Below are 20,703 nucleotides of genomic sequence, written 5' to 3' on the forward strand. Positions count from 1 at the left end.
ACTAGTTTAAAGCTATACAGATGTATAGGTAAATAGAGGCGAGATACTATAAATAAAACTTCATTGACTTCACAAGTTACGTATCCCTTTGCGTCACTTCATAAAGCATGTACATAGGAACTTGCCTTATACTGACTCAAGTAATTAATTCAGTATTGTCTATCCTGACATACTGAGTTTTTCCCAGCCCTACCAACTAGCCATTGAATCTGGAACCAAAGCAGGTACTCTGTTACTGAGCTGGAACAACTACCTGTTGATCCATTCATCATGAAGTGTTGGGCATAACACAATGTGTTATATGTGCAGACATCTACTTCAAAATCCTAATTTCTTGATTCCTGTCAAGTAGCTGTTTTTTTTTTTCTGATCTTAACTTGTTGATTATGTCCAAGAAAAGTTATGTTAGTCAATTTTGCATCATGATAAACTAATATAAAAACAAAGCCAAATGTGGCAAATTTGAACGCAACAGTGTCTTTTTGACAGCAGAATGGACACTACTGTACTTGTTCATCTAGTACAGGGGTCCTCAAACTTTTTCAATAGGGGGCCAGTTGAAATGGGGCAGCTACACGCACGGGCTGGTGAGGGTGGGGTGCCCGGGCACGTAGGCTGCTGAGGTGTCTTTGGGTGCGTGCAAGGTGGCGTTGGGCATGTGCGAAGGCGACTCACTCACTCGGAGATCTCCCAACGAGTCCAAAACCATCTCCGAGTGAGCAAACCACTCACTCAAGTGGGCAGCGGGCGGTGGCACCGGCCAGATGAAAGGGCATGACAGGCCGGATCCGTCCCGCAGGCCATAGTTTGAGGACCCATGATCTAGCATCTTCTACCTGAAGCCAGCCATCTTCTCTCTCCTCCGCCAAAATATTCTTCTGAAGAAGATTTGGTGGTGGAAAATTGGTGTGTGTGAAGGTTCTTCTCATTGTGCAAGAAGAATTCTGCACATGTAACATGGCTGTAGCCTATTGGCTTTTCATATCAGTATCTTTTAAACAAGGCACATATCATTTATCAAGTATAACAAGTCTGCACCAGAAAGAGGTCCCTAAATATTCTAATATATTAGAATAGCCAACCAGGGAACAAATTGGTTTCAATATGAAGGCTGAATAAGAACACAGACTTTGGAAAGGCACCTATATTCTTATGAAATATTCTGCTCAAAATTGTGAGTGTATTTTAAATGTCAGAGCTGCAGCTTTTCTCTTATACTCCAACAAAAATAAAACTTCTGCACATTTGCCCCAGGACATGGACTCTTCACCAGTCATCTCGGGTTAGTCACGGGCTGCCTGAGACTATCATGCAAGCTGCAGTTGTGATCAAGTGCAAAAATAGTTCAGTCTACATACATCTCTGAACAACCGAGCTCTTAAAAAACAGTTCTGTGTATATTTTATGCTTGAATAGCCTACAACATAATTTGATTAAAAGAGAACAATTTTATTTATGAAATATATGCCACATAGTTTGATCTACAGAGCAGCTGAACAGCAGCACTTCAGTTTAATCTAATTCTGAATTGTTGACACTGCCCAGAAGTGAGGTTAAATACTTTCCGGTCAATTCTTGATAAGGAGAGAGGGCTCCCATAGCGGGTAGAGGTCAGAGACTCTTGATAGGGAGAAAATAAGTTTCTCTTGCTTTCTTGCCAACCATTCCTGTAGCATCTCCTCTGCTTTCCACTCTCCATGCCTTATAGGGGAGTTTTGGGATGCATATATGTGGGGCGAGAACGGCCTGGTCCAAACCTAGATGCAACAATGCATAAAGCTGCCAAATCCTAGCTACACCTACTTTGAAGGAAGCCAAATTGAACTAGCCGGAATGAGTGTCTGAGCAAACCTGCATAGGACTGCGCTGCAAATCTTTCTCGGCGAATTTACACTTTACAAATATGGACAACAACCTTCCTTTGCCCAGGACGCGGCGTTTAGGGCGACACCACTCTGGGAAGTCTGGACAGCGAGAGCTCCGTACGCCTCGCCCAGGACGCTGAGTGGGGCTCCTCGATGTTTCTTGCGACATCCACCGCAGACGCACGTGCCTGCCTCGAATGACTCGGAACTGTGCACAGCCCGTTATGCGACAGGGCAAAGCGAGCGGCGCCGGATTAGCGGGCAAAGCCCCTCCAGGCATGCACGGGCGGAACGGCTGGCCGGGCGCACCCCGCCCGCTCCCGCCCTCCGTGCGCCGGTTTCCGCTCGTTCGCAGCCTCCAGGAATCCCGGGGGCGTGGGGCGGCGGATCGCGCCTGCGCGAGGGCCGGGCGTCTCAGCCGCTGCAGCCGAAGAGGCTGGGAGAGCTGGAAGCCCGCAGCTGCCGCGCGCGCCTGCCTGCCTGCCTGCCTGCCTGCCTGCCTGCCTGGGAGGTGCGTGGTTGTAGGGGGTGGTGGGCTTCGGGGAGGGCTGCCGGGGGGGGGGCATGCCGGGGGCAGCGGGCGCACGAGCCCGCGCTCCTCCGAAGCCATTTCTCCGAACGGCTCTGCTCAGCGAGCCGGGCGGGCTGCGGTTTCCTTTGGAGAGTTGCGTGGCGGAGTCGCGTCCGGGGAAGCGGCGGGCGGCGCTGTGCGAGGCGGTGGGCCGCGCGCGAGCGAGCGAGCGCTTTTGCCAGCCTCGGGCAGCGCCCTGTCCTGTCCCGGGACGCTGCAGCGGTCCTGCCTGGGCACACTGGGTCCCGGCTCGGGTGCCGCGAGTTGTGTTTGCGGCTGGCCGTTCTTGTCGGTACTGATCAGTAACTCTGCTGGGAGAGACCGCGGATTTCGGGTGGCTTTTAGTTCTAGGAAGGTGCCTTGGATGGCTGAAGTTTGGGAAACGACCCGATCCGTTGAGGGATCAAAAAGCGCACGGCAATGTCTGTGGTTGCCACCAAGCGGACAGTGTATCTGGGATTTACGCTGTGGCTTTGCTCTCGGGAGGGAGTCGACACGTGAATCAAGAATTGTAGGGATTTAAAGGCCTTACTTGCTTTAATATAATAATACTACGTTTTCCAATCACAAGCAGTTAAATGGCTGTTCTGAACGAAGTGACCTTAAGCAGTGCTGTCCCTGATCCTCCTCCACCATCTCCCTGCCTTTCACAATGTTAAATAGCTCACTCTCCTTCCAATTCAATCCATGCTGACTTTACCAAGTGACTATCCACACTTTCTGGTTTCTTCAGACGTGAGCCTTGACTTCCTCTGATTCTTTCGGTATTGTTGTTATCTTTGTCAGAAAACACCCCCCACCCCGCCGCCTTAGGAACAATAGAGAAGGCATTGTACTTCAAAGTTTGCTGCAGAAAAAAATGTCCTTTGCTAAAAGGCTGCCTTCAATTACTCTGTACATCTCTTCTGACTATATCTGTGCAAAATGATACATGCTTTTAAAATGTTTTCTATAAGTGACGTCAAGCATGATGGGTTACTTGATGGCTGCATGATGTGATTTGACATATTTGTGTGAGTGTCCAACCTACAGATCACTATTCACTATGAAGCTCATGTCCACCTATTTCTCTTCATTCCTCAAATGTATATAAGTGCACTGAGCCTGTACTTTAGCATGAAATGGGGCTAAAATGAATATTTATGATAAGGCTAAAATACATGGTAATGCACATATACATAAATAGTTGTTAAGCAGGGTGCTCATACAGTTCAGACAACAGCAAAGAAGTATTTATGAATTTTAAGACTCTGTTTTCAAGCATCATAACTTCTTATGAAGTTTAAACTTTCTGTGCTTAAAGAGATGGCTTAATACATGCTGTTTATGTTTTTGGCCCTTGTTTTTGCTTCAGTTACGTGTAGAGATAACAAATTCTGGAAAATGGTCTCTTCCTCCCTCCTTCCCCCTCCCTTTTAGCAAACAGACACTAAAATTGCTTTGCAGACAGCATTGGGCTTTCAGACAAGTAAACTCTTAGAAAAATATGGAAATCAAATCAGCTTTGCAATTAGGGGGAACTGGATGTTGTTGATCAAAAGAGCCCATTATCCCACCATTAATACCTATTGCATACATGTTACAAAGATGTTCAATATGACCCACAAAACATAAATACCAAATTATTCTATTTTCACCATGAATAAAAATATACACATTACAGCATTTAACAACAAAAGAAATAACCCAACCTTCATACAGTTCACAGCAGTCATTCTCCACCAGTTTAATCTCCAACTTTCCATTAGCCTGCAATTCTAAGAGCATAAAAGAGAGGGGGTATCTAATGTCATATTTTGCTAAAATGCTTTAATAAATTAAAAACTAAGTATAGTATGTATATTATGCTCCTTACACTTATCCTACATATGAAAAAAATCCAAGCCCATGCTTTCCATCTCTCATTTTCCAAGATAAGTGTCATTGGATGGCTATTTTAATAATTTATTTTGCCCAGTCATTTTTAAAAAATCAATTTAGCAAGTAAAAAAAGTAAGAATTATATTTTAAGTTGCATTCATTCACTTACAACCCTACTGTGTTGAAATTGGAGAATATCTTCTATGAAATATGTACAATTTGTAATCGGCATATCATAAATTTACCAATGCCACCTTCCAGGTATACAGATTAAATCAGCACTGAAGTCCAAAATGAGGATTCTGTCCTACTGCTGGAGTCTAGTTATTTAAAATCATTATGCCCCACTTTTAAAAAGCTCTAGGTGTCTAACAAGTCAAAATCAGAACAAAACTACTGAAAGCAGAGGCATACAAGGCAGTAAAAAGTTGGCTTTTAAAGATGCAACCCACTGTCACTGGAAGAGCCTTGCAGGGGCATAGGATGTCTTGAATCACCTCCTTCCAGTGGCTCAGAGATAGGTCCAACCTGAGAGGGAGAAATGTGGCATCATTACATCTCAGCCCCATGGAAGCTACTGTGGCACTTACCTCTGCAGAAACTCTGCTGTGAAAGGCAAAAGGGGAGCACTGCAGGGGTGGACTGGAAGAAGAGTTCCAGTTTCATTTCTAGCATTAGGGAAAATGTGTGCCAGCCTTGGAGGTTGCATATATACTTCTCATTCCATTGCAACAGGAGGGAAGTGTCATAATACAGAGTGGGAGAGGAACTGGAAGAGGGCGGGGGGGTCTTTGATTCCAGCTCCTCCCAGCGGAACTTTAGAAAAGTGGTTCCTTCACTTACAAATCTACCAGCCACAATGTGCCCAACAGTAGAGAACAGACAGCAGAAAAGACAGTTTGGTGCAGCAAACATGTAGGATCTTAAATCATTTTCAGTAACCATCCTAATTGTTTGACTAGCAGCTGTCCCTGCCCTTGAGTGGGACAGACACTTCTTTTTCTATAATTTGCAATGTATTCTGATTTCCAACCAAAAATTCCTCTGGATTACTTCATTTCCCCTTTCTACACAACTCTGGTTTCCTGAAAAGTCATCCCCAACAGATAGGACCTCTTTTATCTTTATAGAAGATTTATTATAGAAAGACTTGCTGCTCCTAACATCTTGTTCTGAAAAGTATCAGTAAAACTGGCCAAACCTTTTCACTTTTCTGCATGGCAAGAGCTGTGAATTGCAGTAACAGATCCTTAGAAATGTGGATCTCATTTGAAACTTTTCCTGGCAGCTAGAGAATGAAAAGAGAAATGTTAAATGAAAGGTTAAAGAGAAGCCTTGAGAAACTATGCTTTAGTAATTTAGTCTTTCAGAGCAAAGCCAAGTCTTCTGTTCTTCATATGCTGGAGGGATTTATCCTTTTTTGATAATTATATTTCATAACTGGTCTAAATTAGTTCCGATATTGTGAGGATAGTTGTTACTTACCAAGTGGTAATATGCTGCAGTGGGCATGAAATCATACTGGAAATCACTTAATTATAGTGATCTCTTAAGCTTGGCTACCATTCTGCACTTAATTAGAAGTTTTTCACACATGCTACAAACAACAGGATTGCCCATGGTTGTATGGCACTGTGGTAAGCTAACACTGGAAGATTAGATATCCAAATACACCCACAAGCTGTCTAGCTTCTGTAGAATTACTCAGCTCTGAAATCTGAGTAATGCTTTAGTTCATATTTTGAGCCCATTGAATTTTTTTGGGCAGCAGTAAAGTTTCCTGAATCCTTTCCAACTGTTTTATTATCAAGGAGGAAATCTAAACCAGAGTTTTTCAACTGCCCGGTTTGCTAGCATTTCCAGAGGTCTGTGAAAGAGGCGCTGCTGTGCTGAGGAGGCTGGGCAGGGGAGAGGCAGCTCATTGGGAGCCCAGCTGGGAGCCACACTGTGCTGGGACCCAAAGACAGGGCCTAGTGGGGAAATGGCCGCAATTGTGCGGGGGACGGGGGGGGGGAGATGGCCGAGATCGCACCCATCTCTCCCTCCCCCAGCACGCCGTTTGTGCCTGTCTCTTTTTCCCCCAGCACGCCTGTGATCACGCCCATCTCTCTCCCCCCCACCCCAGAGCACACAGGGTGACGGGCGCATGCCGGGATGATGGGTGCCTACAGGGATGACAGGCACGTGCAGGGATGACAGGCACGATCTCGGTTGTGCTGGGGGGGGGGGGAGATGGCCGCACTTGTGCTCGGGGTGGCAGGGGGAGATGGCTGCGACCTTTGTTGTTGTCACTTTGCTTTATATTTTTCTAATTTAAAAAATGGTTACAGAACAGATTCACCATTATTAAGGTTATTTACATTGAACCTTATGGGGAAATTTAACTTGGCTCATGTCCAGTTTGGGTCATGACCAGAGTCCTGGAATGGATTAAGTTCGTGAGCCAAGGTACCACTGTATTTATTCTGAATTTGATCGTACTTGCACTGCAACTGTGTTTCTGGATTGACACGCTCTTTCAGTGACCCCCACACTTCAGTGTGTCTCTGCAGATTCATCTTGAGATTTGATGCCTGTGATAAAGGGGACTATATTCCATGGGAGTTTGTGCTAAAATAAATGTGTCAGTCTTTAAGGTACCACAAGACTCTGTTGCTTTTATGGCAACAGATTAACTTGGCTACCCATCTGGATTTTGAGATTTGTGTCTCTCCATCACCACCTCTTTCTAATTGCTTCAGCCAGTAGGTCAAACATAATGCCTCATGCTAAATAGATTTCTGAGTTTTATAGCATATACAGAGTTCATTGTAGAGAAAATGGACTTCAACCATATCTGAGAGATCTCCAGTTAGCTGTTTTGGGAAGATCTTGTCTAAGGGCTCTTTTTGCTCACACAGGTAAGCCAGGTATGTTGCAGTATACAAATCTGGCATAATAATGCCTTTTAAAGTAGGATAAACTTCAGTTGAACTAGAGCTATAAAGCTTTGTTAAATCTCCCACGAAATCATTTCTGAAAGCCAGGATTTAAGCAGATACGTCATTGAGTAAGTGACATTTAGACTGACTGTATTGAAATTGACAATAATATAAGACAAGTGCAAAACTTCAGAAAAGTGGGGCAGAGGAGAATAAAGTCTCTGGGGTTTGGAGAGGAGAGGTTCTGGTATTTTGTTCTCTTCAGGTTCCTGCTGTCATACACCCCCATAAACCTGCTTTCCATTTGAATTCATAATAGAGAAAGGATAATGATAATCATTTGTTCCATAGGTTGTGAACCTACCTACAGCCAGTCATGTACTAGGGAGAAAGTTTAGCTTTCTGTTTAGATATAGTCTTGGTTTTCACATATTATCACTTCATTTCTGCACCACCCAATATGCTAACCATTGTTTTATTTACATGGTTTCTTGCCTTCCCTAGCCGTTGCCCAATAGATGATTGACCAAAACATGATTTGTATTCTCAAATCCTGGCTAGTTTCTCTTCTCCTTTGCTTGTACCCTCCCCCTGTCCTAGTTACTTTGCAGCACTGCAGCACTGGCATATAGAGCAGCTGACCTTTTTAACCATCCCTAGCCATTACTTTTGCTTGCTATTACTGTAGCCTAATGAAACAATCTTTAGTTCTTACCATCTGTCCAGTGGGGCCAACCAGTGAACTGTAGTGGAAACCTTGGACTGAATTCAACAGGTGCTTACACACACCACCAATTCCTTTCTACGAGTGGAAGGTTCCATCATTATTGCAAGGGAAATCCAGCACTTCGTACAAAAGCTTGTTTCTAGAAGGACCATCTCATTGGTTTCTGCTCTGTAGAATTAGGATGAATAGAATGTTGTTTAAACTGTTTCCCAGTATTTCGGTCTACATTGTTTCAGAAACTTAACATGGTATATAAACAATCTAACAACAACAACAGTAGCAACTTTATGCTTGATTGTATTATTTTCTCATGTTTTTAACCATTGCTCCTTGTCAGATGCAACACTGTCTGATATACTGGGATTGTTTTTGACAGACAGTAGGTGTTGAACACAAAGTCCCTGTGGATAGCTTAGAGCAGGAAATGTCTGCTTCCTGACTACAACTTTAACATTACGCCGAGCTAGCTATTTTTGCATTTTGCATTATTGTCCTGAATGAATTCTTTTGCCAGAGGAAAAAGAATCTTACCTTTCTAGAGAACTAAAGTTATTGGCACAAAATCTAATGGTAACAATCACATATAAAGGTTACCTGTCAGTCCAGGTTTATTAAACAGTAGTGTGCACAATGAGTGTGCCGGTATGTGCCATCCATTCGCCCCTCCCTTTGCACAAGTTGGTAAAGAAACCAACAAATCACAGTTAAGAATAAACTCCTGTTAAATCTGAACTAAGGGCTGTAGTTAATTCCTGCCAAACAAGCAAAGGTTAGAAGCCAGCTTTAAAGCTTCCATTCCTGGTTTCTTTTGAAGCCATTTACTGTTAGCCATTTACTGTTACTGCCCAGTAATCAGCAGCTATGCTGAACTCTAACTTGTTGCAGCCATTCATATAAAAGAAGGAATGATTTGGGAATGGTCACGTGCGATGCGCTGCTGAACTACTGTGCACATCATAGTTTCGTAAGCCACACCGTTGGCTTACTTTTCTGTGTAAATGCAGGCAATAGAATGTTTCTATGTCAAGTCAAAACATCAAATGAAGATAAGCTGTCACAACTGCTCAAAAGTATAGTTATTTACTGGAAAGCCTCTTTAAAGGTGACATAGAATAGGATGGGGATAATCTTGTTAATTTTATAAAATATTTTAAATTCTAAAAACAATTTCCTGTCCTAAACACTCAAGTAGCTGTAGTTATTACAGTCTGAAGTATGCAAGTAGATGCACCCAGATTAGAATTATACTAAGAACGAAAGCAGTAATTGATTATGGAGGGAAACTATTATGGAGACAATTGACACATAATTATATCATAGAGCAGCAGTCAATTTAAATTCAATATTTGCAAGTGTTTTTCTTTAGTAAACTGCCTGTTGTGTCATCTTTTTACAAATATGCGGTGGAAAAAACTGTTCTGTTAGATGAGTAACTGAAAATAAATCTGTGAATCAAAACAGAAAGGACTAAAGTCTTCAAGGTCAGTGTGGGAAGCAAATGCTGCAAATTGCTGGGAAAGAGAGGAACTAGAATTTGTGGTTATACTGCTTTGCACTCCAGTGAGTACTGTCTTCTGGACAAGTTACTTGCTTTACCAAGTACCAAATTGCCTTTACCAAGGCAATTTATGGTGCTGCTCAGACAGTTTTTTAAATGGCCAAATGCAGTTATAGTCCCCAGAGGTAGTCTATCCCTGGCATAGGCCCACATATAATTGAGTCGCAGCACAAACCAATGAATGTGGGAAAATCTGTGAATCAGATATGGACATTCTGAAGGTCATTTGTAGCTTTAAATTTCGTACAAGAAGTTCTTAATAGAAACAGACTGATGAGATGCTGATGCAAACTACAAAAGGATTGTTGTGGTCTAGGCAGCTTACTTAAGCAACATTCCATAAATGCTTATGGAATTCATGAACTTAAATCTTAAGTAACATTAAAGATAAAGTTCAAAATAAACTAAATTGTATGGAAAAATTAAAGATGACCATCAAAATAGATAAATGGGTGAAACCAATATTTGCCCAAACAGTTCTGACAGAGACCAGATAAGAATATGTTTGAAATCAAGAGGTAGGCTAAAGAACATGTAAAAACCTGTTTGTCTTCTTGTTTTTAAATGAAAATGAACTGTTCATTTTTTCCCACTAGTTAGTTCAATAAATCAGGTGTGGCTTAAGTAATGTAATTGTTTTCCTCCAGGGCTCTTTGTAATCTTCTGCAAGTAGAAATCCACAGTGCTTATGTCAAACCTATGTGTAATTAATTTATTACTTCAGTGAATAAGAAAAGGCCTGAGCAAGAGTGTATTTATGTATTATCTGTCCTGAATCTCTCCCTAATCAACTACAAGAATGGGGGGGGGGGATTTATTTATTTGTTTGTTCATTTATTCAAGCTTTTGTTGACTGTCACAATAGCCACATGGCTCTCAGAAGGGTTTACAGTAGTTAAAAAACAATCTAACAAAACATAAAAAACATAAAAGTATCTGCCAGTAGGTTTTCTCTTCACACACATGATTTTGTAAGCTTGTATCATGTCTCCCCTACTCAACTTTTTCCTAAGCTGAACAATCATAGATGTTGTAACCTTTTCTCATAAGACAGTTGTTCCAGGCTGTTGATGATTTTAGTTACCCTTTTCTGCCCATTTTCCAACACTACAGTATCACCTAGGTGTGATGACCAGAACTATGTGCAGTATTTTCAGTGTGACTGCACCATAGCTTTGCATAAAGTGTGCATAAGGTGAGCATAATATTGGCAGTTTTATTTGCAGCTCCCTTCCTAATTTATGGCAGGGTGTTTGCCATTTTCACAGTGGCCACAAATGGGCTTGACGGTTCCATCCCAACCCCAAGATTTCATCTCTGGCCATTCACCACTACATCAGAGCCCATCAGTTTATACATGTACCTGGGATTTCCTCCCCCCCCCTTTTTTTTTTTTTTACTCCAGCATGCATCAGTTTATTCTTGCTTATGCTGAACTGCATGTGTCATTTTAATGTAAGTTCTCCCAGACTGAGAGATAGTTTTGGAATTTCTGTCAATCCTGTTTCATTTTAAGCATTTGAAAGAATTTGGTGTCATTATCAAAATCAGCCACTTCACTGCTCAATTCTAATTCCAAATAATTTATGAATAAATGTTAAACATTGTCCCACAAAAGATTCCTAGGAGATCTAGCTGTTGGCATCTCTCCACTGGGAGAATTTACCATGTATTCCTTTTCTCTGCTTTCTGTTCTTTAACCGGTTTCTGATCCTTAAGAGGACCTCCCTGCTGACTCCATGACTGCTAAGTGTGCTCAGGAGCCTTGGGTGAGGGACTTTGTCAAAAGCCTTTTGGAAATCCAGGTAAACAATGTCCAACAGATCACCACTTTCCATATGTTTATTGACACACTCAAAGAACTCCAAAAGCTTAATGATCTTTATTGAGGACCACTGTGCACAACAATGCATTTCAACTTGTTTTATGTGCATCTCAAACTTTTGGTGACCCTGTGAATTTAAAGCCCTCCCAAATGTACTATCTATGACAGCCATGTTCCCGTCTGAGAAGCTCAAGGCTGAGGCTTCCTTTAAAGAATCAATCCATCTTATATTTGCTCTTCCTTTTCTTCTACCTTTGACTTTTCCAAGCATGATTGGAAAAATGTCCATTCTAAACATTTTTGTCCTTGTTAGGCAAATTTTACTAACATGTTTACTCTTCAGTCTAATTGTTTAATAAACAAACCATGTATGAAATATATTCAAGATAGACTCTGTTCTTTGGTCAAAATTCATAGAGATAGAATTCTGCCTAAGTCTCACTGAAGTAAGTTATATGCATCTATTTTGTGTCCCATTAATTTCAGTGGGACTTTAGTACAGAGAACTTTTGGATTTCAGCCATTGTATAATATATTGTTTGTTAAACGCCTCATTGCATTTGTTCAGGTATGCATCATACCCTTTACTTGGCAATAAGCTAAGAGAGCTGCCAAACAGCAGTCTCTGCTGAACACAAAAGAACTTCATCTGACATATTACCTTGTATGGTTTGCAACAAACTCACTGGTGTATGACATAAATATACACAATCACTCCCAAGGTTAGATTACTGATCTCTATATTACTCTTCTCTCTCCTGTCATCAGTACTTTCACACAAATCGTTAAGTGGTAGTGGGAAATATTCTCCCTCAAACCAACACAGCAAACTTCACATAATACTTCATCACATTCCCCAGAAATATGGTGGGAGGGCAAGGGAAAGCAGCCCAGTCTTTTAAATATACAACATACTATGAAAACTGGCATCATACAGTAAGTAAACTCAGAGAGTTGCATAAAAGGTCCACCAGAAAGAACCAGTTGTATTGCAAAACTTCATGGCTTGGTGTTCTCACGGTTCATTTTGATACCTGAAAACAATGTGGGAATGATTGATGGAATTAGCTCTGAGAAAAACTTACTATTTTTGTTAACAAGTCCATTATACGTCATGGCCTGGTTCACATGTTGCAACTATGCATGGGTTGTTTAAAACCTGGATAGTTATAAATGATCAAGCACAAGTGCATTGGCTCCTACTGAGCTAAAGAACAAAGGGGCAAACCAGAAATGTGGTTTGTTGAGGGAGGGACAACTCCTGGAGTGTTTATCATGGATTACATTGTAATACCAGACTGGGCATGATCAGTTATACAGGGTACACAAGTATTCCATAAATGTTCATGGCCAGTTTGTTAATATGGTATGAATAATATCTATGGAGTTTAAAAATACTAAATTTGTTTTATGTAGTAGCCAGTTATACAGATGATGGAACTCATTTGTCACTATCTTTAGATGGCAGAGGCCCAAAGGCATGGGAATCATGAGATTATCTTAGTGCTCTTAAGCACACTGTGTGGAAATCTCTCTGGGACAGTTTCATATCTTCAACAGAACATAGTAACACTATGAGTAAATGAGGTGCAAGGGTATAACAAGAGTCTAACTGTCCTTTCAGAATGAACTAGCATATAACTTGACAAAACTTAATGAGTTTTATATGCTTTTTGACCAAGATCCTTTTTTTACATTCACAGGGCAACTGTTTCAGAACTGTTACAGAAATTCTAGGAAGCAGTACTAAACATGGATGGTGGTAAGTGTACATGTATATTGAAGTTGCTACTTGATCAGAAAATATGTAATACTGGACCAATAGTTTTGGTTTTTCTGTGTTGGCAAGAGTGTCTTCTTTCTTCCTTAGATGCATTTTTCCAGTTTTATCAATGAAAAGTTTCCCCTCTTACTCCACACCAACTGATTAGCTTCTCTAGCAGCCTCACAGGGGTCAAGTTGTTATTTTAATGCTAAAATGATTGTGTGGTAGAGAAATTGCAAGCATGCAAACCTAGACCTGACACGATAAAACAGTGTGTTAATAACAATTGAGGCTGTGAAGAAATTTATGAAATATATTGATCTGAAAGCCATTGACATGTTTTATTTACCTGTTTAGACAGGCATAATTTCTCCTATTACTATCTGGAATGCTTGATGCTAAAGGAGACCTTCCTGTAGGAGAAAAAAATATGATTTTCTTTTTTTTCCCCCCTGGATCTTGGCTATTTCCATATGAGCTGGCATATTTAATTATAATTGAATAAAATGGGGTTTGATTTGTTCTTGTGCCACAAATCTTCTTTTCTTTTCCTCTGTGGTTACATTCAATCAAGGAAGCAAATCATATCCATGTGCATACTATATGGACATGAATTGTTTGTATTTGTGCTGTTCCATGGATTCAGAACTTACAGGTGTAGGTTTGGTATGTTATGTTATGTTGATTATGTTAGTCTGTCTTCATACTGTTTTAAATATTGCTACCTTCTTGAATCCCTTGCTTAATGGATAAGGAAAGCAAAGTTATTTTAATGATGGCAAATCAGTTAATAAACACAGATTTATGTTTTAATAAAAGTATGCACCTCCCTGCCCTAGAACAGAGGTGGACACCTCTTGCATTTTGTATGTTTAGGCCTACCATTTTCATCATCCCTAGCCATCCCAGTTGTAGCCATGAAGAAAAATGGGAAGTCTGGCCTTCCAATACTTTGTGCTAGAAGTTGCCCACCTCTGCCATTTGTATTTATCCTGGACTCTTGAAAATCTAAATGCTTCAACTCATTCTTTTTTTCTGCAGTGTTCCTCACAGAGACAAGAGCCAATTCTATCTTAAAAAGATATCCACGGGCTAATGGACTTTGGGAAGAGCTTAAGCAAGGAAACATTGAACGTGAATGCTTTGAAGAACGTTGTGATAAAGAAGAGGCAAGAGAAGCTTTTGAAAATGATGAGAAGACGGTGAGTTAGCTACAGTACATGGAAAAGGATGCTTCATAGGTTAATATGTCATAAAGTGGACTACCTTAGATTGCATGATGAACATATTATGACTGATTTTGTTGCCATCTTAAAGAATGATGATAGATAAAAAGAAGTTTACTAAGAAGGTGATATTTGGATAAATTTGAGAGTCTTTGACCTGTCTCATCCTTGTTCCTCATCTTTCTGCTGAATCAGTCAAGAGCTAGCTTCCAGCAGGCCTACATGAAGTAACTTGTTTTAACTGCTACTTGATGACTCTTGCATGCATATACATTTGATTTATGTGCATAAGTGGAACTCTCCAAACCTGTGGCTATGAACACATTTTTGGCTCAAAGTTGCTAGGTTTGAATGGTTGGAACATGCCTTGTAAGGTATAGCATAATTAATAAATTTTATGTCAGAATGAAATAGTAAAATGCTTAATATTTTACCTGAAATGGTGGTGAATGGGCATTTCTATCTAATTTTTACATATCAAGTATCTTACCCTAATGGAACAAATGTTCATGTTTCTTCATCTTTGATCAGGAAGCAAATTTAAAGCTGTAGCAAATTGTAAGCTAGAGAAAAGAGAACCTGAATAACTAGAAACTCTTGCCTCACAAGTTGCTCAACCCCTTGCTGAAGCTGGAGAGAGCTGTCCTCTGTCCACAGCCTCACATCTTTGTGGTGACTTCATCCACAGATCAAGTGGATTTTTTTTTTGTAAAGGAATCCCTCATGCATGGCAGTTCCATGCAGTTGCAGCCGGGTGTCCCAACTGCATGAGGTTCTTCTGTGTAAGCAGCTACTTGAGTGAAGGAGGTTCCCTTGCAGGCAATTTTACTTAACACAATAGCATCAGAAAGAGCTCATGCAGTGATACGAAGTCAGAGCAAGGTGAAAAACACAGCTGTACCCCTTCTTCACCATGAGAGTGCCTTAAATGCAAGCAAGACATGAATAGGGCTCATATCTAATCTCATGTGTAGATGATGAAATCATTCTTCCATCCTACCCTTGTGTACACTTGTGAGTGAATTCCATTGAAGTAGAGACTGACTTCCAAAAAAACCCAAACATGGCATTGGGCAAATAGAGGTTTTTGTTTTTTTTCCCCTTCTCATACGATTTTACTAATTTTCAAATTTATGTTCTGGTGTTAGGGGACAAAGTTGTTGGGTCTGTAACTTGTAGCTTCTCATTTCAAGTCAGGAGGTGTGCTTTGGGAATATCCAAGCTGAAAGGCAGAACGAGTGTACTGTTCAAAATGTTCATTACTTGGAAGCAGTGCTGTTCCAAATTTTGCCATTCTGAAAATGCAAAGTATGAGGGTGATTTTACTACTATAAGGCTAAGATAGTCTCTCCCCATCTATTTTGCCTGCAAGTATGAGAAAGGAATGAGACTACAGTTAAGAGATGTGTTAACACAGAAGTATTAAGAATCTGGTGCTGCTTTAACCAAAATGTATTGGCAAGAGAAGCCTCTCAGAAAATGTATTTGTTCATGTTGTAGCAAGGTCAGTCTTTCATTTAACTTTGAACCAGAAGATAATAATTTCTCAGAAAATCTGTTTTTTTTCTTCTGCATTGTTTTTAGATGGAGTTTTGGAAAGAGTACACAAATGGACGCCATGGAGAAAGTAGCACAGTACATAACTGGTATCCATTTTACCTTGTATTTCCATTAATTATTGGCCTTTTAATTATCATTCTTATCATATTTGTCACTTGGAGATGCCTGTTCAAAAAGAAAATGCGAAGACGGTCCATGTATGCACATAACAGAACCAGAGAAATAACAGGTGAGAGAAACATTGCTGACGGTAGAAGTTCCCTTCCTCAGCCACTCAGCATTCTTCAGTCCCCACAAGAAGAGATGTTTGAAGGCAGTGTACACTCTCCGGGATATCTGAGCTACACAGATGCGCATGCAGACTCCATATCAATAAGGCTATCAGGCTGTGACCCACCTCCTTCGTATGAAGAAGTTGCCGGTGAAAATGGCATGAGAAGAAATGAAATGGAAAATCACTTGGATCCACCTCCTCAATATGAAGACATCATGAATAGCATTCCAGTACCTCCTGTGACCATCAAATAAAGCAGGAAGAGTACTAAATCATTTCCTAAGAAGGGTCGGGGAGACCCTAGGACTTTTTAGCACTTTATTGCAGCTTGATATTTATATATTTCAAGTATTTCTACTGTATTACACTACTTCCTCTTCCTCTATCCCAAATTTGGTCTGCCCTGTGGAATGTCTTCTTTTCTGGGAGACAATCAATCATCAGTGTGGTTGTATGTACTTCCAGAGATGCCAATTAAGTCAGTTGGTATTCTTTTTTATATTATTACTGAAAGCAGTTTTGTAGTAAATTTAACAGACTCAGTAATGACAAAATTAGAGGATTAATGCCAAAAAGGGAACAGGGTAATTACAATTCTCTTGAGAGGCCCAAATAAAACTCTTTTTTGCCCTTATCATTCATCAGTAGTCACACAGAACCGGAACAAGCAAATAAACTGGCACAAATGGTGATACCCATCTTTCTGCCAGAGAGAGCCAGTTGTCATAAGTGAAGCTGAAATATTTTAATAGTGCTCTTTAGTGTGAGAAATGCAGTAGAGTGATGATTCACTGAATGTTCAACCAAAAAAGAAAACATTCTTTTTTTCTTCTAGGGAAAATTAATAAATAGATTTTCTAAAACTGGGACCGGGAAACACATGCTGATAGTCAAAATTAATGTTGTCGTTGTCTCTGCACAGCTTATTTCTGTTCACCTGCCATGTTGCACAGTGGTTCCTGTGGGTTATTTTTATAAAATTAGTGAATATAAAATGATCCAGTGGTTTTCTGGATTAAATGTTTTTCTTCTGCTTAGTAACTCTAGTGCACTACTTACCCAATAACAAATGGAAGTGAACCTAATCAGTGTTTGGCTGTATCTCAGTGACTTGTACCAATTCATACTTGTTTCATGCTTTGCAGATTATAAAATAGCCTACTGTTCTGGGTTGCAGTTTTCAGTTCTGACTAGTGTGGGCTCTTTGCTTCAACAAAGAGCTTCTGTTAAAGATGGCTATTGTCTGTGTTTATGCATGCTGGTTTTTAACATCAGCAAAGAGGCCTGTGCGTAAGAGAGGAAACCTGTAAGTGAATTTGTTCAACAGTTAATATCAAAGTTTGTTTTTAGGGTGCATGATGGAGGTTAGTGATACTTATTCCTGTTTTAAAAAGCAGTTTGCTTTTGGGGTTGGCAGCTGATAAACCTGAGCCATTAAGAATGCAGAGCAATCTCCACCCTCATTGCTAATCCTTGAATTTGTAATAGCAGTTTACCTTCCTCCTTAGAATGTCATGCATAATGAGAGAAACATGGGGTCTGGGGAAGGAGATCATTGGCATGGGCATACTTTTCTCTATTAATACCAGTATCTCTCAGCCATTTTTGAGCAGTCCAGTTCTCTTTTACCATTCCAGATGCTATGCTTAAGTGACCTCAGAAGAAGAAGCTGCTGGGGGGGGGGGGTGTTCTGTGCTAGCAACAATTTGGAGAAGGGCATGCTGACCACAGAACCCTAGTTCTGATATTGAAGGTGTTTTCTGATGTTGGGCTGGGACTGAGAAAATTCCTGTGGTTCTGTAGGTGCTGTCCAGGTGGCATAAAATTGCACTGTGAAGCTCTGAAAATGTTTGTTCTTTTGATTCAGTGGAATATCTTCTTCCTGTGATGCTCAGTGAACCTGTGGCAATTTAGAACAGATTTTGGTCTTTGTGTCTGACTCAGTTAAGCTGCCAGTTTTTTGGGGGGGGGGGGGTCCTTGAGTTCTTGAGGGCATGGATCATGCTGCGATCAGAACTGGGTGGTGGTCTTTATTCCAAGCATATTAAGTGAGATTAAAAATTGTGATGTTAGATTGCAGACACTTGTTAACGCACACTGCTATCCATTCTCCACTACCCATTTTTCTCCCTTGCATATGTGCCTTCTTTATTTCCACCCTGTGTGTTCTTGTTTGTTTCTTTCACATTCCCCTTGTGTTGTTTCTTTCACCTTTCCCGTACTAATATTAACCTGAACTAGTTGATATTAGTAATCATGTGTACAGAACCCAGAAGCAGTCTTTGGACTATGTTCAAATTTTATGCAGTGTCCTTGCTGGCAAAGAGGGTCCCATGAGAGTCATTTTTCAGGGCCCAACATGGCACTTCACTTTTTGGCAGCAGCAGCTCCTGGGGCTGGGAAGGAAATTATTCTACCTTTCTACTTCAGGTATAAGAATATTTACAGCCAGTCTTGCCTCCTAATTTATCATCCCATGTCTCCCACAAGGAAGCATTTATTAGTATAATTGTGGTCATCCACCCTGCCCTGTAGTAAACCAGTGAAATCATTACAAGGAGTTAAATATGCACAAGCAAAAAAGCCAATGCATTAAGTTGGGTGGAGGAGGTGGACTGAACTGTTTTCGACAAAGAACATAATACTTGTATTGTCTGGCAGGGCACTTAACTTTGCTTCTATGGACTGTAATTTAGTATTCTCTGGTGGAAAAGAATCCTAAAACTTCTGTTGCTAAAATGCCATTTTAACATCTTGCCTACCCTAAATGAATGCACAGGGAAATGCACAGCACGATGTAAGCAGATGTCTTTTAGGCCACACACTTTTCTTCTAAACAACTGTGCATAATATGACTCCTCCTTCTATTTTAATGCCTCAATGTACAGTGAGAATTTGTTCATTCCTCTGCCAAAGTGCCTCACATCTGACCCCCCCCTCAAAAAAAAAGCAACTTGGGTTGGGGCAGAGAGAAATCTGTAGTTGGCCCCTCTGGTGCTGCCCACCAAAGAACACATACAACATTTTTTACTTAACTAAAAGAGAAGCTGCACTTTGCTTTTGTAGAATAGCTCAGATTTTTCTCATCTTCTATAAAAATAGTTTTCCTGTACTGCAGTGTTTCCAATTCTACAAACTATTGAAAGTAAGACTTCCCATTAGCTTTATTGCAGTGCTTTGCTGTTCTGATTTGATCAAACATTTAATTGAATTTAATAGTGATTTATACAGAGTTTTTTTTCATAATTAACTATTTTTAAACAGAATTATTGCCCTGTAATGGTTAAAAAATACAGATCCATACTTCTCGGTGTTCTAGATGTTTGAGTATATTAGTTTTGGTTTACTATCAAATATATTCTGCACATGGAATATAACAATAACATTATCTTGTGAAGCTGTAAATACTTCTATATTACTAAAGACCAATAAGAATGTAAATGCCATAATTTTGCTTATAACTGTTTGACTCCTGTGGAAATCTGTTCATTATTCAGAGTATAAATAACCTCAATTTGACTTCAGTATTAAATATTTTAAATATATGGTTTACATTTAAATTATCCTATTTTAAAACAGTTTGGGGGATCTTGCGATGCTCAATAAAGCTATTTTTAAAACTTTGGTGCCTCTGGACTGTGCTTGATGCATGCCAATGGAACAAAGAGGTTTGGCCTAGTTTTATTGCCCAGAACAAACTATTATGACAAGTGTGCTATACTGACAGTATAAGAAGAATAAAATATGGGGGACTATCAAAACTTGTACTATTTAATGTTAGGTTACATTGTTTTACTAGCTTTTCAAAATAACGTTCTGTTGGTTTTTTGTTAGACTGCACATTACACTCCATTGAATTTAGGGATACAACAGAAACAACACTGGCGGTGCAAAGGCAAGGTAAGCCCTACTGTCACTTTCCCAGAAACTTCATTTCAAGGAAATATACAGGAAAATAACTTTTCATTAATCTCAAATTATTCAGGACCATGAGCCTGTAAGCAAGTCAATGTATTGATGTATTAGTCTCTATTGGGGACATCTAATGAATTCAAAGGAGAATGTGAAACACAGTTGGGGTGTACTCTGTTCAGGAAGGATGAAATCCATTTCAATTGAATACCAATTTAAGTATCACTTTATTTTTTACATCCTAACTTCTGAAAATAGAAAACTGCAGTTCCTAAACAACGTATTCCTCAACATTCCCATTCAGATCCCACTGGATCTCTCATGAGTTCCAGTCAAACTCATTTTACAGCCAAAAAATGAACAGCTGCACATTTCAATTCCAAGAGTGCAAAATAATCACACTTTGATGTTGCATTGTTAAATAGCATGTCTTAATTTTTCCAATCATGAAATGCATTTGACTGACAACAGTGGACTATTGCTCTGAAGGTTCATTCTACAGTTGACATACTTACATATATAACCAGTGGACTTTATCTGAAGTACCACAGCATATGGGAAGTGTGGAGAAGACAGGTCATCCCTTCCAGGGTATTCCCAACGACTACCATGTGGATGTAAAAGTCTGTGCTGAAGCTT

At 40.2% G+C, this 20,703-nt stretch overlaps 2 protein-coding genes across 17 annotated transcripts in view; one reads left to right on the forward strand and one right to left on the reverse strand.

Annotated features, from left to right (window-relative positions):
• Positions 1-6,115, reverse strand: part of CFAP47 (cilia and flagella associated protein 47) — a 260,884-nt gene extending 254,769 nt beyond the window's left edge. For 12 of the 15 annotated variants that reach the window (XR_006415883.1, XR_006415885.1, XR_006415884.1 and 9 more), the window contains exon 1: positions 4,128-6,115. Coding sequence is in view for 9 of the 15 variants with exons in the window: in XM_044441881.1 (XP_044297816.1) it covers positions 4,128-4,181 (54 nt within the window). In the remaining 6 variants the exon portion in view is untranslated. The remainder of the gene's footprint in view (positions 1-4,127) is intronic. The other 3 variants (XM_044441885.1, XM_044441877.1, XM_044441887.1) reach the window with 2 other exon arrangements.
• Positions 2,016-19,775, forward strand: PRRG1 (proline rich and Gla domain 1). Of its 2 annotated transcripts, none has more exons than XM_044441901.1 (4): positions 2,016-2,376; positions 13,031-13,089; positions 14,134-14,294; positions 15,903-19,775. In XM_044441901.1, exons 2-4 carry the CDS (start codon positions 13,080-13,082, stop codon positions 16,404-16,406), a joined length of 675 nt encoding a protein of 224 aa, XP_044297836.1. In that variant the 5' UTR covers positions 2,016-2,376; positions 13,031-13,079; the 3' UTR covers positions 16,407-19,775. The 2 variants fall into 2 exon arrangements, with proteins under 2 accessions (XP_044297836.1, XP_044297835.1); XM_044441900.1 differs by lacking the exon at positions 2,016-2,376 and adding an exon at positions 6,651-11,307.
• Positions 19,776-20,703: the final 928 nt, after the last annotated feature.

This window comes from Varanus komodoensis, unplaced genomic scaffold (assembly GCF_004798865.1).
Source record: "Varanus komodoensis strain SLA01 unplaced genomic scaffold, ASM479886v1 scaffold4, whole genome shotgun sequence".
In the NCBI taxonomy this organism is placed as follows: Eukaryota; Metazoa; Chordata; class Lepidosauria; order Squamata; family Varanidae; genus Varanus; species Varanus komodoensis.

Bases quoted from the DNA above. Each gene is read 5' to 3' on its own strand.
- PRRG1 (XM_044441901.1), top strand. The intron at 14,295-15,902 runs GTGAGTTAGCTA...CATTGTTTTTAG, and splicing joins TTGAAAATGATGAGAAGACG to ATGGAGTTTTGGAAAGAGTA.